This window comes from Scophthalmus maximus, chromosome 19 (assembly GCF_022379125.1).
Source record: "Scophthalmus maximus strain ysfricsl-2021 chromosome 19, ASM2237912v1, whole genome shotgun sequence".
NCBI classification, from domain to species: Eukaryota; Metazoa; Chordata; class Actinopteri; order Pleuronectiformes; family Scophthalmidae; genus Scophthalmus; species Scophthalmus maximus.
The window spans coordinates 7,790,001-7,810,393 of NC_061533.1; the positions used below are offsets into that span (position 1 = coordinate 7,790,001).

Genomic DNA, 20,393 nt, shown 5'->3' on the forward strand with positions numbered 1-20,393 from the left:
AGTAAAATAAAAATGTGGTTGAAGTTGATCCCTATGACTCATTTCTAACTTGGAATATTTTTCCAAAATAATTGTAACTGTCTCAGACACAATCTGTTCAATAAGTGGACATTCACCTGAAACTAACTGTAGAGTTTCCGTTACCTTGGAAAGATCCGCATCGAGCGCGGGTCGTTTTCTAAAGAGTCAGCCATGTTACATCGGCATGTTTCACGGACAAACCTAAAACGAAGGGGTGGGAGGTTAAAGGTCTGAATCTTAAAGTTAAAAATGTTCCACGACATGGAAGCACACATGAAACACATTTTGGAAGCAACAGTCACTTTTTTTTTGCCAGTCTGTTTTATCTTCGCCGAGAACAAAGACTGGAAACCAAAGATAACAAATCTGTCCACCAACACTCATTATTTATCACATGGTTGCTCTACTTCATTCCTAGTGAAGTAAAATTACTAACATAAACCAGTAGAATACTCACTTAGCCTAAGCAGGCAAAAGTCCTGCATTGAAAACGTTAATGAAAATGATCATTACTTATTGAAAAATTTTTGTAGCTGGGTGGAATATAGGAATATTTCCCCTGTGGTGCAGTGAAGGTGTAAAGTACCTCACATTTGTACTAACGAAGATTCGGGACTGTTGTTTAGTAACACAGCACCTGCAGATTTCTGCTCATGTCACATAACTCGGCTCTGTGTACAGTAGACATGTTGAATTCAGATTAGAGCCAGATGTAACAGTCAGTCAGATTAAAGCTTCATGAAGGATTAAAACGGTCTGAGTCCACGTCACCTACTGCACCACCACACAGTGAACAACTGGACGGACACACTGGTGCGTCTCTGCCTGGATTTGAAATGAATTCCCTCAATATTCATCACATTTTATTTCAACTTTGTCCACTGACCTGAACCTGCCAGACTCTAAGGGCCCAGATGACTTCTGTGATGTAACTGTTTTGTACAACTGAGTTCGGAGAAGTCAAAATCCCCACCATCTCTATCATCTGGTTGAATAACCGAGGCAACAGCGAATGAAATGCCCCAAAACTTCAGTCGGGCAAGTACAAAGAGATTATCAATTTGATCGAGAGAGGGCTTTCCGTCCAGGAGCACTAAATAAATCCACATCTAGATTCATTTGTTAAACTTTTCATCCTTGTGGGGAAATTGACCCAGTGGAAATGAGAAGTTCCTTCCCAGAATAAATTATTCCTCAAATGGGACATGTCAGGTGAGTGTTAACAGTGGTGTTCTCTTAAAAATAAATTTTAAAAGAACACCACCTGCTGGCTGCCGCTGGAACTGCGTCAACTTTACAAACGGCTTCAGTTCTCTCTTCATTTCTATTTTGATATTTTCTAGCATTTATACTGATGTTTATTCCATTTCAATACAACCGGTGCTACTGTAATACGGAACAGATCCCCAGTGTGGGACGAATAAAAAGAACAATCTTATTTTCATCAGGCTAAATTCTCAGTCAAAAAGCACCATAGGCTATAAAAGGCAATAGTCCTTTTGCACATTAGATAAAAGCAAGCAACATCACCCAATGAGGCTCAAGACCAAACTTCCAACTTTCCATTATTATTGAATATTGGCGCAAGTTACACAATAGGGCCCTTGAGAATAATACATTTTAAATAAACCACTCCCCCATTCCACAATGTGGCCTATAATCTTTAAAAAGACGGTCAAATTTGGCAAGGGGGAATAGAAAACTCAATATTCCCAGCTCATTAAATCAACATGAAAACAGTGAGTGATTTATTAACCTCATCTTCATTCAGATATTGGCCTTTCCCCTGTAGGTTTGACAAGGGATTCCAGATTCAGTGCAGAATCATCAACCCTGCTTTCAAATGTACACTGAGTCCAGGAGGCGACATGTGACCAGTCTACTAAATTCAGTCGGTCAGATTGTTTAAACCACATGATGAGACTCCCACTCAGATACAAATGGATATTGGAAACAACGTGAATTATTTATTTTGGACTGAATCAATGAATACAAAAACATTTGGGGTGGATTTGACAGTGCAAAACCACAGAAAGTATTTACAAATGTGTTATCTACAAGGAGAGCAATGGGACACTTGAAATCTGCTTCCCCTCCAAAATGGGCAGAAATAGAGAGAAGGGCACAATGTTGGAGTGAGCAAGTGCTGAATTCACACCGGAGCACAAGCAGCCGCTCTGAACCACTGAAGCTCCATCACATCACAGATGGCATCATTCATACGGCAGACAGCTGACTGGTAAGAAAAGTTGACACTGCACCCCCTGCTGTGAATTAGACAGGAGGAGCTTCAGAAAGCTCAGAATTATCATGCACCATGACTCATCACTTCAGCCCTTCAACCACTCAGAACAAGTCCCAGTCGCCTGCTTTTCTCCATTCTCCCTTTTTTGGGGGCTTTTAAGAAACAACTTAGGAAGCCTCTTCGTCAATCTTCGGTGCAAGGTAGTATTTGACGTGCCCCATGTCGGCAATCTTGTACTCCACCACTGTAGGAAAAAAAAAAAATCATGTTAGGGCCATAATAACTCTGCAGGAGTGTTGAGAATCCAAATGAAGAGAGTGATTTGAGAAGAGAAGGACGGATGCTCTCACCGAGTGGGATGTCCGCCGACATGCTGAGGGTCACGGTCTTCGACAGCGGCGTGGCCTTGGTGAAGAAGTTCAGGTAGTTGAGGGCAAAGATGAGCTGGACGGGCTCATTCATCTCAATGGTGACCTACAAACAAAATGGTGAAGGGAGTGTCAAAACCACAACATGTGCCATCATAACCAGTTATTTTCAATAGTTACTTTCAAGTAGCGCTCTACCAGCTGTTTAAACCCAGACATTTATAGACTGTCAACACTGGAACTAATGAATGACAATTAACAGCTGCAGATTAATCAACCGTAAACTGAAGAATCAAGTGTTTCAGCTCCAAAGTGCAGCTTTTAATTATTTTTTCGAAATAATTAGGATAGAATTCTGAAAGTGGCAATTGTAAATTTGCAGTGCATGGGTGGATGTCAATAAATGTTGGTGTCATCTGATCAAATGTCAAAAAAACAAAGCAGAGAAAAAGAACCATCAGCATCTATTAAGCAGTCGGTGCATTACACAAGCCAGGAGTATAGAGTTAATAAAAAATTATTCAAATTAAGGATCCCTTAAACGTGGTTGCTGAATATTTCTGTCAGAGTCAACCTTGGATTTACATAATTTTCTGTTCACATTATTCCGATCCATTATTAATGCTCACCGCCTCCTCCTCTTTGTCTACGTTGCTGGTCTGGGACAGCTTGACGTTTCCGGTTCCCAGCTCTCCCGAAGCGGAAAACTTGACTCCGTCCTTGGCGCAGGAGATCATGACGGCGTCGCCGATCTGGGACAGGTCACGGCAGATGCGGGCGAACTCCCCAGAGGGCATCTTCACCACGCAGCTGTACTCCTGCTCCTGGAAGAAGAGACGGTCGGGGGAAAGGTCAGGAACAGTCTCGCATTTAGAGCGAGTTGGGACACAAATGGACAACAGGTGACTTACTGGAATACCAAGCTGCTCCACATCCAGGTCCATCAACTTCATCTCGTAATCTGAGACTTTCTCCTGGTCTGTAAAATGACAAGTGATGAATAAGACGATGCGGAGTAAACACAGCTCAACAAGATCTGTCGAGCTGATTTCATGTTGCCGCCAGTGTCAGTGAGTTAAAAACTTACTGAGAGTCTCAAACACGAGGGCGAGTGTGTCTGCGTTGTCTTCTGCTCTCAGGGTGATGATGTCCTCGTTTCCGGCACACTTCAGGATTTTCGACATACTGGATGGGATTGACAAAAAAACAAAAAATAGTTGGTTACAAGGCTGTATGTTTTATATATGTGGCAAAGTAACACTTCGATTGTACATCAAAGTAAACTACCAGACCAGGCCTTGACAAATTGACAAACAATTTTTGACGGTTGATTAAATATCTGTGAAAAAAAAATGTCAATCATTCTGTTTCTATTCTCTCAAATGCGAACCTGCTACTTCTGTGTTATACAGTTCATGATTTCACTCTGCTTCTTTGACTGTTTGGTTTTTTGACGGCAAACGTGTGATGGGCATTAAATAATATCTTTTGAAATCAGATTACAAATTGGAGTTGTAATCATTGTTCACAGATCAGTGTCCCTGCGCACAGAACTCTTATACAGACACTAGTTTTACTGTTTGAGAAATACCTTAAACCACATGTTAACTGAGCTCTGATCACACCAGGAACTTTTGAAACATGGACTTTGTTGATTTTAAGCATTTTCATAAAAAGGAAAATAAGTTTGGTTGATTTTTATTCTTGATGAATTACATAACCATTTTAAATTAAATCCTTGGTTTAGTCTTATGTGACCGTTTGCCTAAAAATGTCCAATATGCAAAACTATAATTGCCCACAGAGCTGCGATGATTAATCGAAACCATTTAATAATTGGACAACAGCCTCGAGTCATACAGCAAAAATGCCAAAACTGGATAATTACGCCATCTCAAATATGATAATTTAACACATCATCGCTAAGCAGGACAGTTAATTATGAAAGTAATTGTTAGTTGCCGCCTTTGTTTAAAAGCAGTAATCCGAATATTTTACATTGTGTTAACTTTATGCTTAAAAAAACGATTCTTACTAACTAAAATCATTTGAGATTTTAAAGAAATGCATTGTGTAAACTCGCGCTATAACATCTGATGACGTCAAAAAGTTCTATCCGGCGACCGGTGTAATGTGAGCGAGGGAAGAGGGGCACGGGCGGAAGTGGAAGTTCCCGGGTTAAACAAAAAATTCCCGCCAACCCTCGCTACAGAGAATTTGGCGCTCAAATGACGTCGCTGCGTCATCACACTGTACCCCGAAACTGCGCCAAATGCAAAAGTATAAAACCCAGGAGAAAATCTCCACGGTGACCCGCGGACGTGTATATTTGTTCAGTGTGTGAACCGGTGTAGTTTAAAACTGACAGTGAAGAGTTAACTGGTGAAAGCTCAGTGGAATAAAAGAAACATGCCCGGGCAACACATCCAAGATGGCTGCCTTCTTTGTAAGCCTCATTCATCACACAGACTGTAAAGTTCAACTAACAAAAGACTTCAACCGCTGGACCTTGAGTAAAGTTTAGTATTAGATGCACAAAACCCCCTCACACGCACAAACCGAACCACAAGTACATTGACGCCGATTTTGACAACGAACTTTGACAAGTCGACCTGTCAAACTTGTTAAGTCAGCTTCATCTCTACCACACGCGCACAATAAAAAAATAAAAACAATAAAACGTAACCGAGCGGGAGTCAAACAACAAGCGAACGCGGGGACAAGAGAGAGAATGTTCGCTCCACCTGCTGAGGTTGACTCCCATCGCGAGGTTCCTGTCGCAGCGGTACGAGTCGAAGCCGTCGTGCCGCAGGGTGAGCTGCACCAGGGAGACGTGGGACGAGTCCATGCTCTGCAGGGAGATGCCGGACGAGCTGACGTCCCAGCAGGCCTCCGTGATCAGGTCCTTCAGCGCCTCCAGCACCTTCTTCAGGATGGAGCCCTGCACCAGTCGAGCCTCAAACATGGTTGCTGTGGGAGTTTCTTGTTGGTGTCTACGTAGAGTTCAGAAGAGGAGTTGTGTTGCTTTGAGCTACAGGCTACAAGCTGTCGCCGAGCGTGTGAGAGGCGAGTTCCGTCAGAAGTCCAGTCTTTGTGTGTTGTCGGCAGGCGGAGGAGCAAGGAAGCAGACGACACTCTCACAGAAGAGGGAAAGGTTTGAGCTCCGAGCGCGCGCTAACGCCAGTATTTAATGGTTCAGCGTCTTTTCGTCATTTCCGCTTCCTTGTTCCGGCGGTGCGACGCGCTAAAACGACCGGACGCGGATTTCGGCCATGATGGAGAGGACGTTTATGCAAACAAAGAATCTGGATACATCAATTTCACCAATTGTATATTCTTTCTTTTTCATTCTATTTTAAGCCTAAACGTTTTTACGCATTGTTCTTTAGAAAATTGACATCATCTACAATTTAATATGTAGTGGGGCATAAGTATAAAATGGAAATTCTCAATAATTATATAAGTGTCACAATTTAATATGACTAAAAAAATATTTTTTATGGACGTTAGAGTATGATGGCACATTTTATGAAAACCTTTCACTTGTATGACAATTGTTATATAAACGTTAATCTTAACTTGTGCTGATAGGGTTAGTTTTATTAATACTTCATTGTTTATTTATTACTGTAAGGTGACCTTGAGTGCAATGAGAAGCTCCATTAAATAAAATGTATTATAATTATTAATAAAATGTGTGTACTTTAAATGATTAATGTACCATTAAGGAAATTGCATAAGAGTTATCACCATTTTGGCTCATCTGTTCTGTCAATTTAGGACTTGATAAAAAGCTGTGCTTCTCTGTAATAATTGCACAAATATGTATAACCTGCGCTAAAATAAGTTACACGGAAAGAAGACAATGAGTTTCTAAATTAGTTTTATTGTCCATTATTATTCGGTCAGACTGGCACACCGTCATATATCACACAATCTTGTCCAAGGTTTGTTGCACAGGTACAGAAGCACATAAAAAAGGAGAACACTTTTATACTGCCATTCAACCCCTGAGTATATATTGATTCAGGCCACTTGAGAACAGGGTCATTTCACACTTGGTGCAGACAGGTCACAACATCTCAGAAAACAGAGAACATTCTTGCAGAAAAATTCATCTGAGGTATTAAGGAAAGTCATGAAAAATTGCACATTTTGCATTTCATGTTGTGGCAGGAATTTTGTTTATATTTGGACATTTACAGTTGTGTTTGGATTAAGTGCAGAGACCGTAGTCTTTTTTATACTCGGGTCATCTGTTTAGAGACCTTCAGACAGGATGTAGTTGGTTGCCATGGCAAGGATGGGGGCTCCAGTTGGCACCCCAGGGAAAGGGCCACTGGATCCAGCAATGTCAACGTGGGAGTATGGCAGAGGTGTGTTCGAGTCCACACCGTACTGCATTGGACATTCGGGACAGAAAGGAATAAAAGAAGTTAATCACTGCACTTCTTCCATATTATATTTATCATATTTATCATATGTATAGATAAATAAAATCTTATTCTGATGATGTGTGCACACCTTGTCGAGCCCAGAGGCCATGATGAGGAAAGCGGCGGGGGTCTGATGTCCTCGAGGTGTCGCCGAGGACGGCAGGTTGTTGCACTGCAGAATATCCTCGTACTCAGATTTGCCCTTGTGGAAATCGTAGTCCTCTCGCCTGATGCTGGACACCTCGAACACGTCGCCCAACACCTCTCCAGCTGCAGGGAAATATAGCGAAGACCAAGTGTGAGTTTGTGACAGGGAAAATATCTATGAAGCAAACTGCGCTGTGACTGATTCAGTAACAGCATTTCATACAGTCACATTTGCGGCATCTGTGCAAAGTCATTCCTTCTTTTCTCCTGCTCACATCTGGAATCATGTCACGATGAAATCATGAGTCTTAAATTGTATTCATAGACATATGTGTGTGTGTGTGTGTATATATATATATATATATATATATATATATATATATATATATAGTATTGTTGTATAGCCCTACAATACATGGCCTTAACATATTTTTTCCTACCATTGCCCTTTTCATAATATTGCTACTGATTTTCACTGTTTTCCCACTTTTTGCATTCATCAGTCTTTGCATTTATCATTTGTTAGTAGACTAATGTTAATACATTTTTTTTTTGGACTCAGTTGTTCCCAGTATATTTTCATGGATTCATGCAATTTAACAAAATATATATTTCCTTCAACAGACGATGGTTTACGTAAAACAAATCCCTATTTAAAAAAATCCACAATGTTTGAAAAGTGAACTAACTCTCCTCTGAGACATTTCAATAGACTGGTTATGAACATCACATGTGGTTGAAAGTTCTAAAAAACTGGTATGTGAACCTTGATTCAAGAACATTTACTTTCAAACTCAAATTCATCCATGTTATTTATTCACCTTTCTGCCACTGAGCAGCATTTCCACCACGATGTGCTGGACCATTATCCATGATGATCTACACCGAGAAATTTGAAAGTGAACATCATCAGTGAATTTAAAACATTTATTTTTTTTTACATGTCAACCTGCGATTGAACACCACTCACAGAGTAGTTGGGTCCCATGGCTCTGATGGCATGACCAGTCAGAGTTGCAATAGTGAACAGCTGGGGAGAAGTCTCACGTACTGCCTGCAGAAACAGAGGACATGGTCAAAAGGAGAAGGGATCTTCTTGGCAAAGGACAAAATCCAGTTCTTGGCCAGTGGTGTTCTGACCTTATCCTCGCTTGTTACTTGAGTTCAGAATATCTACAACGTCTTAGAAACAACACAGTTGATACATGTATAGTAAATATGGTCATTTGTGAAGGAGATTTCCAGGAATCTAAATTTGGATGGCAAGTGGAGGAGGGAAGTTTCAGGTATGTGGATGTCTATCCACATACCTGTGGATGTACACTGAATTTGTGTTGGAATGTAGACTGTAGTTGAGAAGTAAGTATAATAAGATGTTCTGACCTTCTCCTTCATCTCACAGAGCAGGTCGACCATCACCATACGCCCCTCAGCATCCGTGTTTCCCACTCTCACTCTACGACCAGCACGGGAAACCACCAGCTCATCGGCCACATAGCAGTCTGAAATCAAAAACAACAACAACAACAACACACATACACAGTCACATGAGGGAGAACACACTACAACACAGATCTCACTAAGCAATTTAATCCAGCAACATAAAAAAACAGGAACGAGTGGGTTATACTGACCTGAACCGACGCTGTTCCTCACCATGGCCATCGAGCCAATAACCTTCAAGTGTTTGGGCTTCAGCTTGGCCAAAATCTAGAGAGCAAGAGGGACAGGAAGTAAGTGGCAGAATTCTACACTGAGTCAGCTTCAACTAGAGGACATTGTGAAGTCTCAAACAAGGGCTCTTATGAAGAAAAAACATCAGGGTTGTTGGGTCTAATATGTTCTTTGGTCATCATGACTCAGCAACATCCAGGTCCGAGCCACTTGGAGCTGATCTGAAGACACGAGTCCTGAAGGTTTGATTTGGTCCAACGGATCAGCGTCTTTATCTGCCCACTGAAAGCCCCCGGGGGTTTGTTACCGCGGTGCAAATGGAGGTCACTCACCTGGAAGAAGCCGGCAACGGCAGCAGCTCCACACTTGTCCCTGTGCATCCCAGCCATGAATCCACCGGCCTTGATGTCAGCTCCTCCAGTGTCGTAGGTGATGCCCTGGAAACGGCACGTTAAGAAACAAAACATTGATTTATTTAGTAACCAATAATCTAATTATGTTCTGATTATTTTTTTCTTTTCGATTTATGGATTTCATTGTATTTTGTGACAGAACATCAGAAAACAGTTAAACATAATTTTTATAATTTCTCCTCATGACAAAGTGACTTTTTCAAATTTAATTATAATAGTTTTTTTTTTAATTAACCATTTGTGTTGATTGACTAACCAATTAGTATCCATTTAAAATGAATTATGTCCTGCTATTCAGGTTGACTTTTTTGGAATTTCAAAATGAAAATTCTTTGAGTTTTACTTGTTGTCAGTTTACTCCCTCAGGTATCAATTTAAATTTAAACACCAGACACTACCCCAGTATTCAAATATTTACCTAAGTATTTCATTGCTACACAGAACTTTCATTTCAGCTTCGTGAGAGTGATTATTTGGTGATGTTTGACAAAGGTTTAATGGGTCTTTTAGTTGTTTTGTTCTGAATTGTTCACGTTTTTAAAAAAGGGAGGTTTTGGTGAGTATAAGACGTACAACTCTATTTATTTTGGGGTCAAGTCTGACAGTTCCCTCTCACCTTCCCCACCAACATGAGTGTCTTCTGGATCGGTCCCTCTCCACAGTACTGCAGCTTGACAACTCTGGCCTGGTGCCGGGGTACACCTGCATGAGGAGGAAGCTATGAATGAGTATGCAATCATGTTCAAATAATTCTGTGTCCACAGCCACATGAATAGGCGTAAATAGATAAAAACATAATATGCTCTCTTACTGCTGGCACAGCGGTTGACGGCAGCCAGACAGGGATACTCTTTCTCCAGAACCTTCAGGTCGCTCATTACTTCCACCTGAAAGTGAATAAACACAGACACATCATTTAAACTGGGATTTCAGGTTCCATTGAAAAACAAACACCCACACAACTGTTCTGGATGATGACTAAAATTATTTCTTAACATCTTCCTTATTCCTTTCTCATCTGATACCTGCACTGGGCTGTCTTTGAAGAGATCACGGACGTAATCTGCCACACGGGGGGCAGCCATACGCTCGGGGTCAGAGCCGCCAATGTCACGACATGCCAACCTGAGGAAGGGAGAACAGGCCAGCTGGTGAGTGAGGGAATAACAATATGTGTTAAATTCTCAGCAGGAAATGAGACAAAGTATTTTGACTTACCTCCCGCTCTCCAGAGCATCAGCTACCTGCACCAGCCTCCGTCCCTCCTTCTCTTCCGCAGCCCACAGCCCCAGGACACACACCTTGCAGTCAGAGGCTTTCACGTTCCCCTCCCTCACTTCCAGAGGCTTTTTTTTTGTTTTTGTGGAGAAGAGAGAATATGAAAAGTGAGTAGCACAAGATTTAGGGAATTGTTTTATGTTTGTCTGTTTAGAGCAAAGCATTGTGTTTGGTTTTAGTTGAGAGGCATCACACCAGGCATCAGATTTAACTTTCCTGAAAACTGCAAAGTTTGTTCTGCTTCAGTGCTGTCACAGATAAACTGCAGTTTATAAACTGAAGTGAGTGGATCACACCTGTACTCAAAGGACTTGACTGAATCACAAGATACATGTATTTTATCTGCTTCATTTGAAGCAGCAGAGGCTGAGATATCAGCAGACTAATCAATGCTCCCATTGTTCAAACTCCACACCACAGAAGACATTATAAAAGTGTTTTTGCAGTGTATTGGCGAAGCAGCACTTCTTGTGACTAGTTAACTTTCCGCTTGTAATCGGATCAACCAAAGAACATAAAGTACGATGTGTAGACACATTTATGTTAAACTCTGGTGGTTTAGCTTTTTCTCACCATGTAGAGACCATGAAGGGCCCCGAGTGCAGCCACCAAGGTGCTGTTCTTGTAGTCCTTGTGTGGAGGGCAGACCAGCAGGGGGCGCTGCATGCCAGCTTTCAAGGCCCTGGATTAAGGAGACATGGATGTGTGGGATAGCAAAAGAGACCAGAGGTATAATCCCAGTTCCCTCATTCTGCTGACGCCAACTGACCGCTTGATGCCATTGACTGCTGCATCGCTGAAGCGCCTGACATCGTCGTAGTCGCGGTTTACCGGGCCAGTGGAGGCAAACACCAGCCGGTTACCAGGGAGACCAGGGACCTTGAGGATCACCACCTCCTCCCCCAGACCGCTGTCCACCTGGAATGACAGAAACACCATAAAGTATCGCCAGAAAACAAAAGCTACAACATCTAGTTCAGGGAATTGGAAGCAAAGGTTTTCAATAACTTGATTCCAACAATGTTGGCATTTTACACATCATGTGACTTTTGAACAATTTGTACAGACAGAAATAAATACCGGGGTTTAAACAATTTATACTGGATCATTTAAGACTTGCAGTCCTCCATGAGAACATATATTATTATTGATATACCCATTACTAGCAGTAATCTGTGTTTGCTGAGTGTCTGTATATTCTGGGTTTAAAAGAGACAGGAAGTACTGGTGAAGTTTTCTTTCTTAGGTTGAGCGGCTGCAGGTCGAAGAAGAACACACACTTACAGAGCCGTAGTCCTGCAGAGGAGCTTTGAGACACTCGAGCTCGGAGGGCAGCGTGTCATGGCTCTGGGTCACCAACACGATGCCATCGAAGCTAGAGAGAAGACAAACACCATCGTCGAACACAAACTGTCTGACAAGATGCACCGACGGCTAAAGAGGAAACACAGAATTTCCCCCCCTCGATACTCACTTCTGGTTTTTTAGGTCGGTGGTCCACTCAACGGGCTGGACGCTGCAGAGAGAGCAACACACACACACACACACACACACACACACACACACACACACACACACACACACACACACACACACACACACACACACACACACACACACACACACACACACAAAGAAAACACAAGTTATTTCCTCACATGCATCGTCAGCATTGCCTGACACGGTATAAGCTATCTCAGACAGAATGGTGCAATTAAGACTCTAATGTCTGATTTTTTTATAATGCAGGTTAATGATAAGAGCAGAAACCTGCAAGACCTTTGAGATCTTCTCTAGTGTCAGAGTGTGACCTGGTTCATTTCCTGTCTCACTGCAGAAAACAGTCTTGAGAATTTGTACTGGGTGAGAAGGTCACAGGGAGCAATAGTGGATGAACTAGTATTTGTACACTTATCAAACTTTCCTGGCACCACACCTATTAAGAAAACAATAAGCAAAAGTAGGACTGCAACTAACGACTATTTTCATAATCTATTAATCTGTCGATTATTTTTCGATTAATCGATTGGTCCATAAAATGTCTCAAAATTGGGAAAAATGTCGATCGTGTTTCCCCCAAACATGATGGTTTGTTTCGTCCACACACCAAAGATACTTAGTTTACTGTCACAGAGGAGCATAGGAACCAGAAAATATTCACACTGAAGCTGAAATTCAGAGACGTTTGACTTTTTTTCTTCATATAAAAACGACTTGAACTGATTAATTGATTATCAACATGTATTTAGTAGTCGATTAACCGGTTGACTGTTGCCGCTCTAAAGCAGAGTAACATGAAAGAGAAGGAAATAAATCAGTGTGGCACTTTAAGTGGAAAATGAATCCACCTCGAATAAACAAACGAAACACTATCGCAGACACATTGAATGACGACATTAAACCGGATAAAGAGAGGTCGTTGTTAAAACAGCAGCGAGGAGAAGCATTCATAACAATAACCTCTCTAAGTCTCCGGTATCTCATGCGTAAAGCTGCAGGTTAGAAACCCGCCGCTGCCCTCACCGGGTGCACATCGTGGTCCTCGTCGTCCGGCGCCTCCAGGCTGAAAGAAACCGTCGGTGGCCGGTGACAACGGATCCTGCCCTGTTCTCTAAGCTCCGCTCGATCACATGACACGTCACATGGTTGCACTCGTGCTGCCTTCGCGGCCTCATGCCGGCTCGTAATTTACAACCATCCCGAGAGTAAAACGCAACTTCATTCTGAAAAAAACAACCCACAATAAAAGGTGTTGAATTTATTTGGTCCTTTCCATCATGTTTCAGTCTATAAGTTGTCTATAATGTCTATAAGTGAGACATTTCGACATCTAAACTTATCACATTGTTTCATTCAGTTTACAGTTTGAGTCCCAAATAGGTCAAAACATACAGTACAGAGGTCTGAAGACAATCGAAAACATTAATGCAGATTTTGGCAGCAAGATGTTTTTCTTTTCTTTCTCTCCAAATTTTTGTCTCGTGACTCCTAAGATTCATCTGTTGACCCTTAATATAAACTATATATAAACTAGTTGAAAATAGCTGCACCTAAAACACACGACAGTACAACATTTATGCACAGATAAAGTAACTTAAATAATCTAAGAGCGTAGATTCAGTTATCAGTCACAAGGGCCAAGTACTTTCAATACTTTCATACATTTTGCTGGAAATATCTATATATATTTGAACACACGATACAGAACTTTTATTTGTAATGCTGGGGTTAGTTTAGTGGGGGTAACCCTGACCCTGACCCTGACTGTAACCACGGGGGTTAGTTGGGTTGTAAGGCATCTGATTGATATTTTGATCAACTAAAGTTTTGGAACATAGTCATGATGAGTAAGGTGGTTGAAGTTGCAAAATTCCCATTGTGCATTAAGGCGCCTGGAAGGACACACTCGGCATTTGTAGTTTCTTAAAACTGATTAAAAACATAAAAAACAGCATTGGGAGGGATGAAGTAGCATATTATGTATCGTCTAACATTATATAACAATTATAAGAACACTTTGACATTAGTGTTGGTTGTCTCGTCAGTGACACGTCTGACCTCGTGGACTACAAATTCAACCCGGAAGCAGTTTAAAAAAAGTAGCGTCTTCTGTGCAGAAGCGGAAGGTGAGTCGCGTTTCAACCTGCGTCACAGCAAAACGGCAAGAAACTGAAAGTACTTTTAGCGAAATCGTCTTTAAACCTGAGGAACAGAACGAGAGTCTCAGTGCGATGGGAGGACACCCGGAAGTAAGAGGCACTGAATGTTGCAGACGATCACTATTGCAGGGTTGGTGTTTTGAGAGTCGCGACAACGGAAGTCCAAAATGCAGACTTCAGATAGTTTACGGAAGTTCTTGACGGGCAATTGGAATCCATTATTCAGAACGACTGAACTGTGATTTTTATTAAAAAGTCATTTTAAACTAGTAATAAATGTATCGATTTACAATATAGCAGACCGACATGCCTATGTAGTTACTCTATGTAGTTAGTCAATACCTTTATTTTTAAAATCATAAAAAAATCATAATCCACTAAAATGCTTTAATGCGCATGTTGATTTGATTCAGATGTGCTGATAATATACAATCTGATTATTTAAACACAGACGGTCCATTGACACATTCTGCTGCTACTCTAATGCGCTGCTGCTCACTTCCGGGAACTATTGAGAGGCCCCATGATCCGCCAATGCTGGAGGAAAAAAAAAAAAGGTCCATTGGAGTGAACGGAGTTGTCTCGACTCTCACTGGTGTTGTGTTAGACATGTGACGTCAGCGGGTCAGAGGCCACGGTCAGTTAGCAAGTGGACAGACCAAAGTCCAACAGTTCCCACCTGACACTGAATGCGTCCTGACTGCGTCTTCCTCCTGTGACAACCTTCCACGCGCCTCTACATATACAAGTACTCACGTACGTTAATTCTGTTGAAGACCAAATTATGTTTGTTTTTTAGTCAGTCCACACAGCGTCTCAGAGCTCCATGATCGGATTGATCTCCAACACGTCCAACTCTCAGATCTTTACATGGAATTCCAGTTAAGTTACAGGATTGATTTCAGAGTCGTACTTATTGTCTCCAAGACCAAAGGGGTTAGGTCAAGGGTGATATTCCTCTTGAAATGATGTTTTAATCTATGACGAGAGTCATTTTTGTAAATGAACAGCTCACACGGTGCAGCAGCAGGTCTGCTTACATAATGTACATGTAAAGTTCATAAAGTACTTGACTGCTTGTTTTGGCAGCTTCTTCTCTACAAACTGGTTTTCGAAAAAGATCAGTTAACATTGTTCTTCTTCTTTTAAAAAAAACAAACTTCTATGGCATATAAAGACATGTGAAGGTCATGTAATTTCACAGCAGGACAAATTAGCATTAGTTGAAAGTTGTTAAATTTAAAACAGAACCGTAATACACTGAAATTTATTAATAATCAATCTGTAATCTATAATGGGAAAATGATCAACTTTCAGCAACTTTAACATGAGAATTTGCTGCTTTTTTCCTATTTTATACAAATTTAAATTAAATATCTTGGTGGATTTAGACGTTTGTTTGGATTAAACAAGTAACCTGAAGGTTGTACCTTGGTCTTTTGGAAACTGTTAATGGACTTTCTATTTTTTAATTACATCGGACAGACCAACAATTAACAATTGATTGATTGAAACTGGGGTGAAAATAGAAAATTAAAAAAATCTACTTCAAGTCTTCAGGATATCCTTTGGGAATCTGATTTGCTTTTTGTTGTTTGTTTGTTTCTATTTTCTCCCTGCTCGCCACCTGTCAGATTTCATCTCCACTTTTAATTTCTTTTTGTCCTCGACAGATGAGACTTCCTCTCTGCTCCTTTAGCATCTTCAGAAGTCTACTCACCCAAAGGCAAACGGCGAGCCCACAGCGGCGAGGCCTGAGCGGCGCAGCCATGCGTCTTGTGCAGTTTCATCGCCATGGCGACGGAGGAGGAGGCATCAGAGTGGGAGTGGAGCAGGGCGAAGGGCTCGGCGTGGTGGACCTGAAGGCGTTTGACCCCTCCATGCCCTCGACAGTGAGAGAGCTGCTGGAGCTGGGAGATGAGGGTCTGCAGTGTGCACAGAGGTGTCGAACACATTCTGACGTTCAGTCATATTATTAGTTTATAGGCTGTAATGGATTTAATAATGTTGAATGCATCTATCGCTAATGTTTTTATAGATCAGGTACATCACTAGTGAGACAGTTTGAACCATTACCTTCTTATTAAAAAAAGGCTGCCAGTGCTGAAGTGGCTGAAGCCTGTATTCTCTGGAATGACTAGCAGAGGGCGACGCCACTAGTTGCAAAAGAGAATTCAGCTGATTCACACTTGACTTGTCAGTCAATATTTCCCTGAGGAGTTTATGGTCTCAATCACTAGATTCAAGTCTTCTTCTGTTAATATACAGACTATGGTTGCCACATGACCAAAAATATCTTTGAAACCTTAAAATGTAAGTAAATTATTATTAATCACTAATGAATCTATTGATGCCAGCTTTTAAATCCTGCTATAACAGAAACTGGCAGCATTATTACTAAATATCTTTGTCTCTTCATTGGTTCATTTTTCTTCTTTCTGAATTTTCCTCATCAGTCATCATCATCTTCCATAATTATGCTTTTCTTCCTCCTCCTCAACATAATCCTCTTAATACATCATCTTCACTGTCACCATCAACTTCTTAAATCATGCGTTTCCAAATAAATGTCATCTCTTAAATCTACTTACTTGCCTAATAAGTTTTCCTCTCATTCTACGTCCCCATCCTCGTCATTAATTGTAATTATCTTTTTGAATCATCTTAAATCATCACCACCCTTGTTGAATCAACAACCTATTGTTTTTTTTATCGTCTTCAAATTTAAATCATCATTTTGCTCCAACATCCCTGTCTAAATGAATAACTTCCAGATAACCAGTTCCAGATAAACAATCATCTTCCTAAATTGTTAAAATCATCATCTTCTTTGTGAAACATCATCTCCCTAATGGGATCTTTCGAAGCTTCTTTATTCTTTGTTCTCACAACTTTATCTTCAACAGACCGACATCATTTTAATCTTCCTCTTCTTTCGTCCCAGATCACATTCCTTCTAACTCACCTTTGTCCTCTTCCTCCTCAGAGCCCTGGCGTCCGGTCGGTGTGTGTTGGAGCGATCGGACATCCAACTGCTGTCTCCCGTGTCGGCCCCAGAGAAGGTGGTGTGTGTGGGTATGAATTACCGCGACCACTGTCTGGAGCAGAACGCCCCGATCCCCGAAGAACCCATCATCTTCAGCAAGTTCCCCAGCGCCATCACGGGGCCATACGACGACATCGCACTGCCCTCAGAGAGCCAGGTGAGGGCGAGCAAGCAAAGGTCATTTACTTCAAAGAACAAAACCTTCAGCTGTTTCTAAAGAGAGAATGAAAACTATGTATAAAACTAGAACGTCACTCATCAAGGCCCTACAGGTCAATTGTTATGAAACCACGTCCACTTGATCCAGATTTTAATTTGGATCAACACCACATTGTACACACTCATAGATATTAGTCCCTACATTATTCCCTGGGAAATTGGTGAAAATGTGAAGCTGTTATTTGCCTCTACTTGGTCCTTTGTCTGACTGAAGGAGGTGGACTGGGAGGTGGAGCTGGCCTTTGTGATTGGACGCAGAGGAAAACACATCAAGGTGAGTATCACCTCTGATGTCGGCGCCGCTGTGATGCTCCGGCTGACGCATCTTTGAGAATCCACGAATCAGACTCCATTTTCTACTCCTCTTGTTGTTGTTCAGGAGGAAGACGCTCTCTCCTATGTGGCCGGGTTCACTGTGGCCAATGACGTCAGCGCGCGTGACTGGCAGATGAAACGCAACGGGAAGCAGTGGCTGCTGGGAAAAACGTTCGACAGCTTCTGTCCTCTCGGACCCGCCTTAGTGACCACCGACGCTGTGACAGGTGAGGGGACAAGAAGCCCCCCAGCAGGGAGAGAGAAAGAGGAAATGTGTGAATCACAGTTATGATTTTTAAATCCACGTTTTCATGGAAGACGTGGATTTAATAATAGACCTGGGTTTAATAATTACTGATTGTTTGTGAATGAGTAACCTGCCAGTTTCAAAGAACAGATGTGTTGTTGAATCATGTCTACTGTTTTATGGTTTCATTGGCCCAGTAATTTGTATTACTTATTTTTTTTATGTCTTTATTTTATCAGTATTGTATTTGCTCATTACTGTGCAACAATTGTCGCTGTGTATTTTTGTCCACTACCGTCTTGAGTTGTCATAGAAGTCAAGGTGTAAATTCAGGACAAGGAAAATTGTTGGTCCTATTTCTTTTTTGTATCACTCCTCCTCCTCCAGATCCTCACAACCTGGGAATCCGCTGCCTAGTTAACGGAGACACAGTGCAGAGCAGCAACACGGACCAGATGATCTTCAAGACAGCGGCGCTGGTCGCCTGGGTCTCCAAGTACGTCGTCCACTTGCCATCACTGCACACGATGGCGTCTGTGCACGGGAACTTTATACACATATTTACACATTTAAAAAAATGTCCAAGAAATGCCTTTCTGTAATAATGGCGGCCCACGGCACTTGTCACAGGATCTGCACATGCACTAGGATAATTGAAGGAAGTTACTTTTTCCTCTAATTGAAATTAGTAATCAAACGGTTTTGCACATTGTTGAGAAAAGATTCCCCGATATCGACCAACACCCCAGTTTTTTTTACAGTCAATAGCAAGTCATAGTAATTTTTGAAGCCCTTTATTTTTGCTGCCTCTGAATCTGGGTGTTCTTTCCCTCGTCCTCCGTCAGGTTTGTGACATTGACTCCAGGAGACGTGTTCCTGACGGGCACTCCTCCAGGCGTGGGTGTGTTCAGAAAGCCGCCTGTCTTTCTCAAGGTGACTTCATGTGGTAAAAGTTCAAGTGTAGACATACTCGTCTGTAGCTCCAGCTTTACTTTTACTTCATCCAAAAAGATCTACAGTATAATGTACCTGTTCTATGTTGTGTCCATGACTGTAATTTCATAGATAATAATTATGGTAAAGGTGTATTGTAACTGTTTTTTTTCCTCTTACAGAAAGGAGACATTGTGGAGTGTCAGATAGACCAGTTGGGCTCTATAATCAACAAAGTGGTCTAAACCCCGACAACAACTGCTGCTGCGATCACCAACAGTCCACAAATGAATGAATTGCAGCCGTTAAATAAATAACCTGTATTTACTGATCGGTTACACAAAGAATCACTATTTACAGTTATTGTACTAATCCAGCTTGATTTTGTGACGACGTCCAAAACGGGTGTTGTGCTTCTGATGCTACGCTCGTGGCGAGGGAGGAAAACGTGATCATTTTTAGAACATGGAACAGTGTAATTACGTGACTCAATGTGGTGTTTGCAGCTAACCCCCCCAACAATCATCAGCTGCTGTAGAATTACCCTCGTTCGCAGCCACCCACTCACGCTGCAGAAACTGAAACTCCCGACGTATTCCAATATATGAAAAAGAAAAGATATTTCTAATCACGTTTAATGGTCACGATGATAAATCGCATGTTAAACTTTTCTTCTCACTCAAATCGAACAGAAACATTCTCACGGAAAAGACAAACTTCAAGTGGTGCGGAAAATTCAATGAAATTAATAATAAGTATACTGTCTTCAATATTTCTCCACTGAATTGCCTGAGAGAAAACGCCATATAATGACTTCGATCTTGGCTTTGATTCATGTACCTGCCATCTTCAGAAATCCCATTTACATTTCTTGATACAGCGCTGACGTGATGTGAAACCTGGTAATTATATTTGTCTGTCGATTCACCTGATAACGTGAGGAGTTACATTTGTTTGTCAAAGAATTTTTTTCCCTAAAGCAGCAGCATTCTAGGTCTTGCTCGAGGACACAAGAAGCTCGGCATTAAACTACCAACCCCTTTATCTTTTCTCCACAATGTGCAACAAGGCTTCTTTGTAGATGTGGAAATACAAAGAATGTTTAGACTTTTAAGACTTTTGTCTACAATTTTTGTTGTTCACTTCTCTGGATTATTATAGAAATACACAATTGCCAGTTTATTAGGTTCATAAAAGATAAAACTAACAAATTATTAATAAACACTTTTTATGAAACTATCTGCTGTTGAACTGAGCAGCTTCGACACTTTAGTCTACTATCATTGAAAAACAACAAAACACTAGAAACACTTTCAACAGTACCACTTTTTTTTAACCCTAATCAAAGCTGGATTAATAGCTGGACTTGAATTAAATTTCAAATTGGCAAAT

At 41.3% G+C, this 20,393-nt stretch overlaps 3 protein-coding genes across 9 annotated transcripts; 1 reads left to right on the forward strand and 2 right to left on the reverse strand.

The window, feature by feature from the left end:
- Positions 1-1,966: 1,966 nt before the first annotated feature.
- pcna (proliferating cell nuclear antigen) lies at positions 1,967-5,819 on the reverse strand. The gene is made up of 6 exons (XM_035640562.2): positions 5,379-5,819; positions 3,722-3,819; positions 3,546-3,613; positions 3,264-3,458; positions 2,617-2,740; positions 1,967-2,510 (listed from the first exon to the last, which is right to left on the reverse strand). The coding sequence occupies exons 1-6, from the start codon at positions 5,597-5,599 to the stop codon at positions 2,434-2,436; spliced, it is 783 nt and encodes a 260-aa protein (XP_035496455.1). The 5' UTR covers positions 5,600-5,819; the 3' UTR covers positions 1,967-2,433.
- Positions 5,820-6,500: 681 nt separating this feature from the next.
- zgc:152830 (uncharacterized protein LOC767682 homolog) lies at positions 6,501-13,272 on the reverse strand. The gene is made up of 16 exons (XM_035640731.2): positions 13,106-13,272; positions 12,057-12,098; positions 11,867-11,957; positions 11,352-11,500; positions 11,156-11,264; positions 10,523-10,650; positions 10,330-10,429; positions 10,116-10,191; positions 9,921-10,006; positions 9,224-9,328; positions 8,852-8,927; positions 8,601-8,719; positions 8,188-8,271; positions 8,039-8,096; positions 7,159-7,340; positions 6,501-7,032 (listed from the first exon to the last, which is right to left on the reverse strand). The coding sequence occupies exons 1-16, from the start codon at positions 13,255-13,257 to the stop codon at positions 6,895-6,897; spliced, it is 1,695 nt and encodes a 564-aa protein (XP_035496624.1). The 5' UTR covers positions 13,258-13,272; the 3' UTR covers positions 6,501-6,894.
- Positions 13,273-14,086: 814 nt separating this feature from the next.
- On the forward strand, positions 14,087-20,115 carry fahd2a (fumarylacetoacetate hydrolase domain containing 2A). 7 transcript variants are annotated; one of them, XM_035640513.2, is made up of 9 exons: positions 14,194-14,331; positions 15,041-15,122; positions 15,915-16,183; positions 17,228-17,444; positions 17,721-17,780; positions 17,886-18,048; positions 18,456-18,564; positions 18,914-19,001; positions 19,184-20,115. In XM_035640513.2, the coding sequence occupies exons 3-9, from the start codon at positions 15,915-15,917 to the stop codon at positions 19,244-19,246; spliced, it is 969 nt and encodes a 322-aa protein (XP_035496406.2). In that variant the 5' UTR covers positions 14,194-14,331; positions 15,041-15,122; the 3' UTR covers positions 19,247-20,115. The 7 variants fall into 7 exon arrangements, with proteins under 7 accessions (XP_035496408.2, XP_035496412.2, XP_035496406.2 ...); XM_035640515.2 differs by lacking the exon at positions 15,041-15,122 and having other exon boundaries at positions 14,087-14,208; XM_035640519.2 differs by lacking the exon at positions 15,041-15,122 and having other exon boundaries at positions 14,182-14,331.
- The last annotated feature ends 278 nt before the right edge of the window (positions 20,116-20,393 follow it).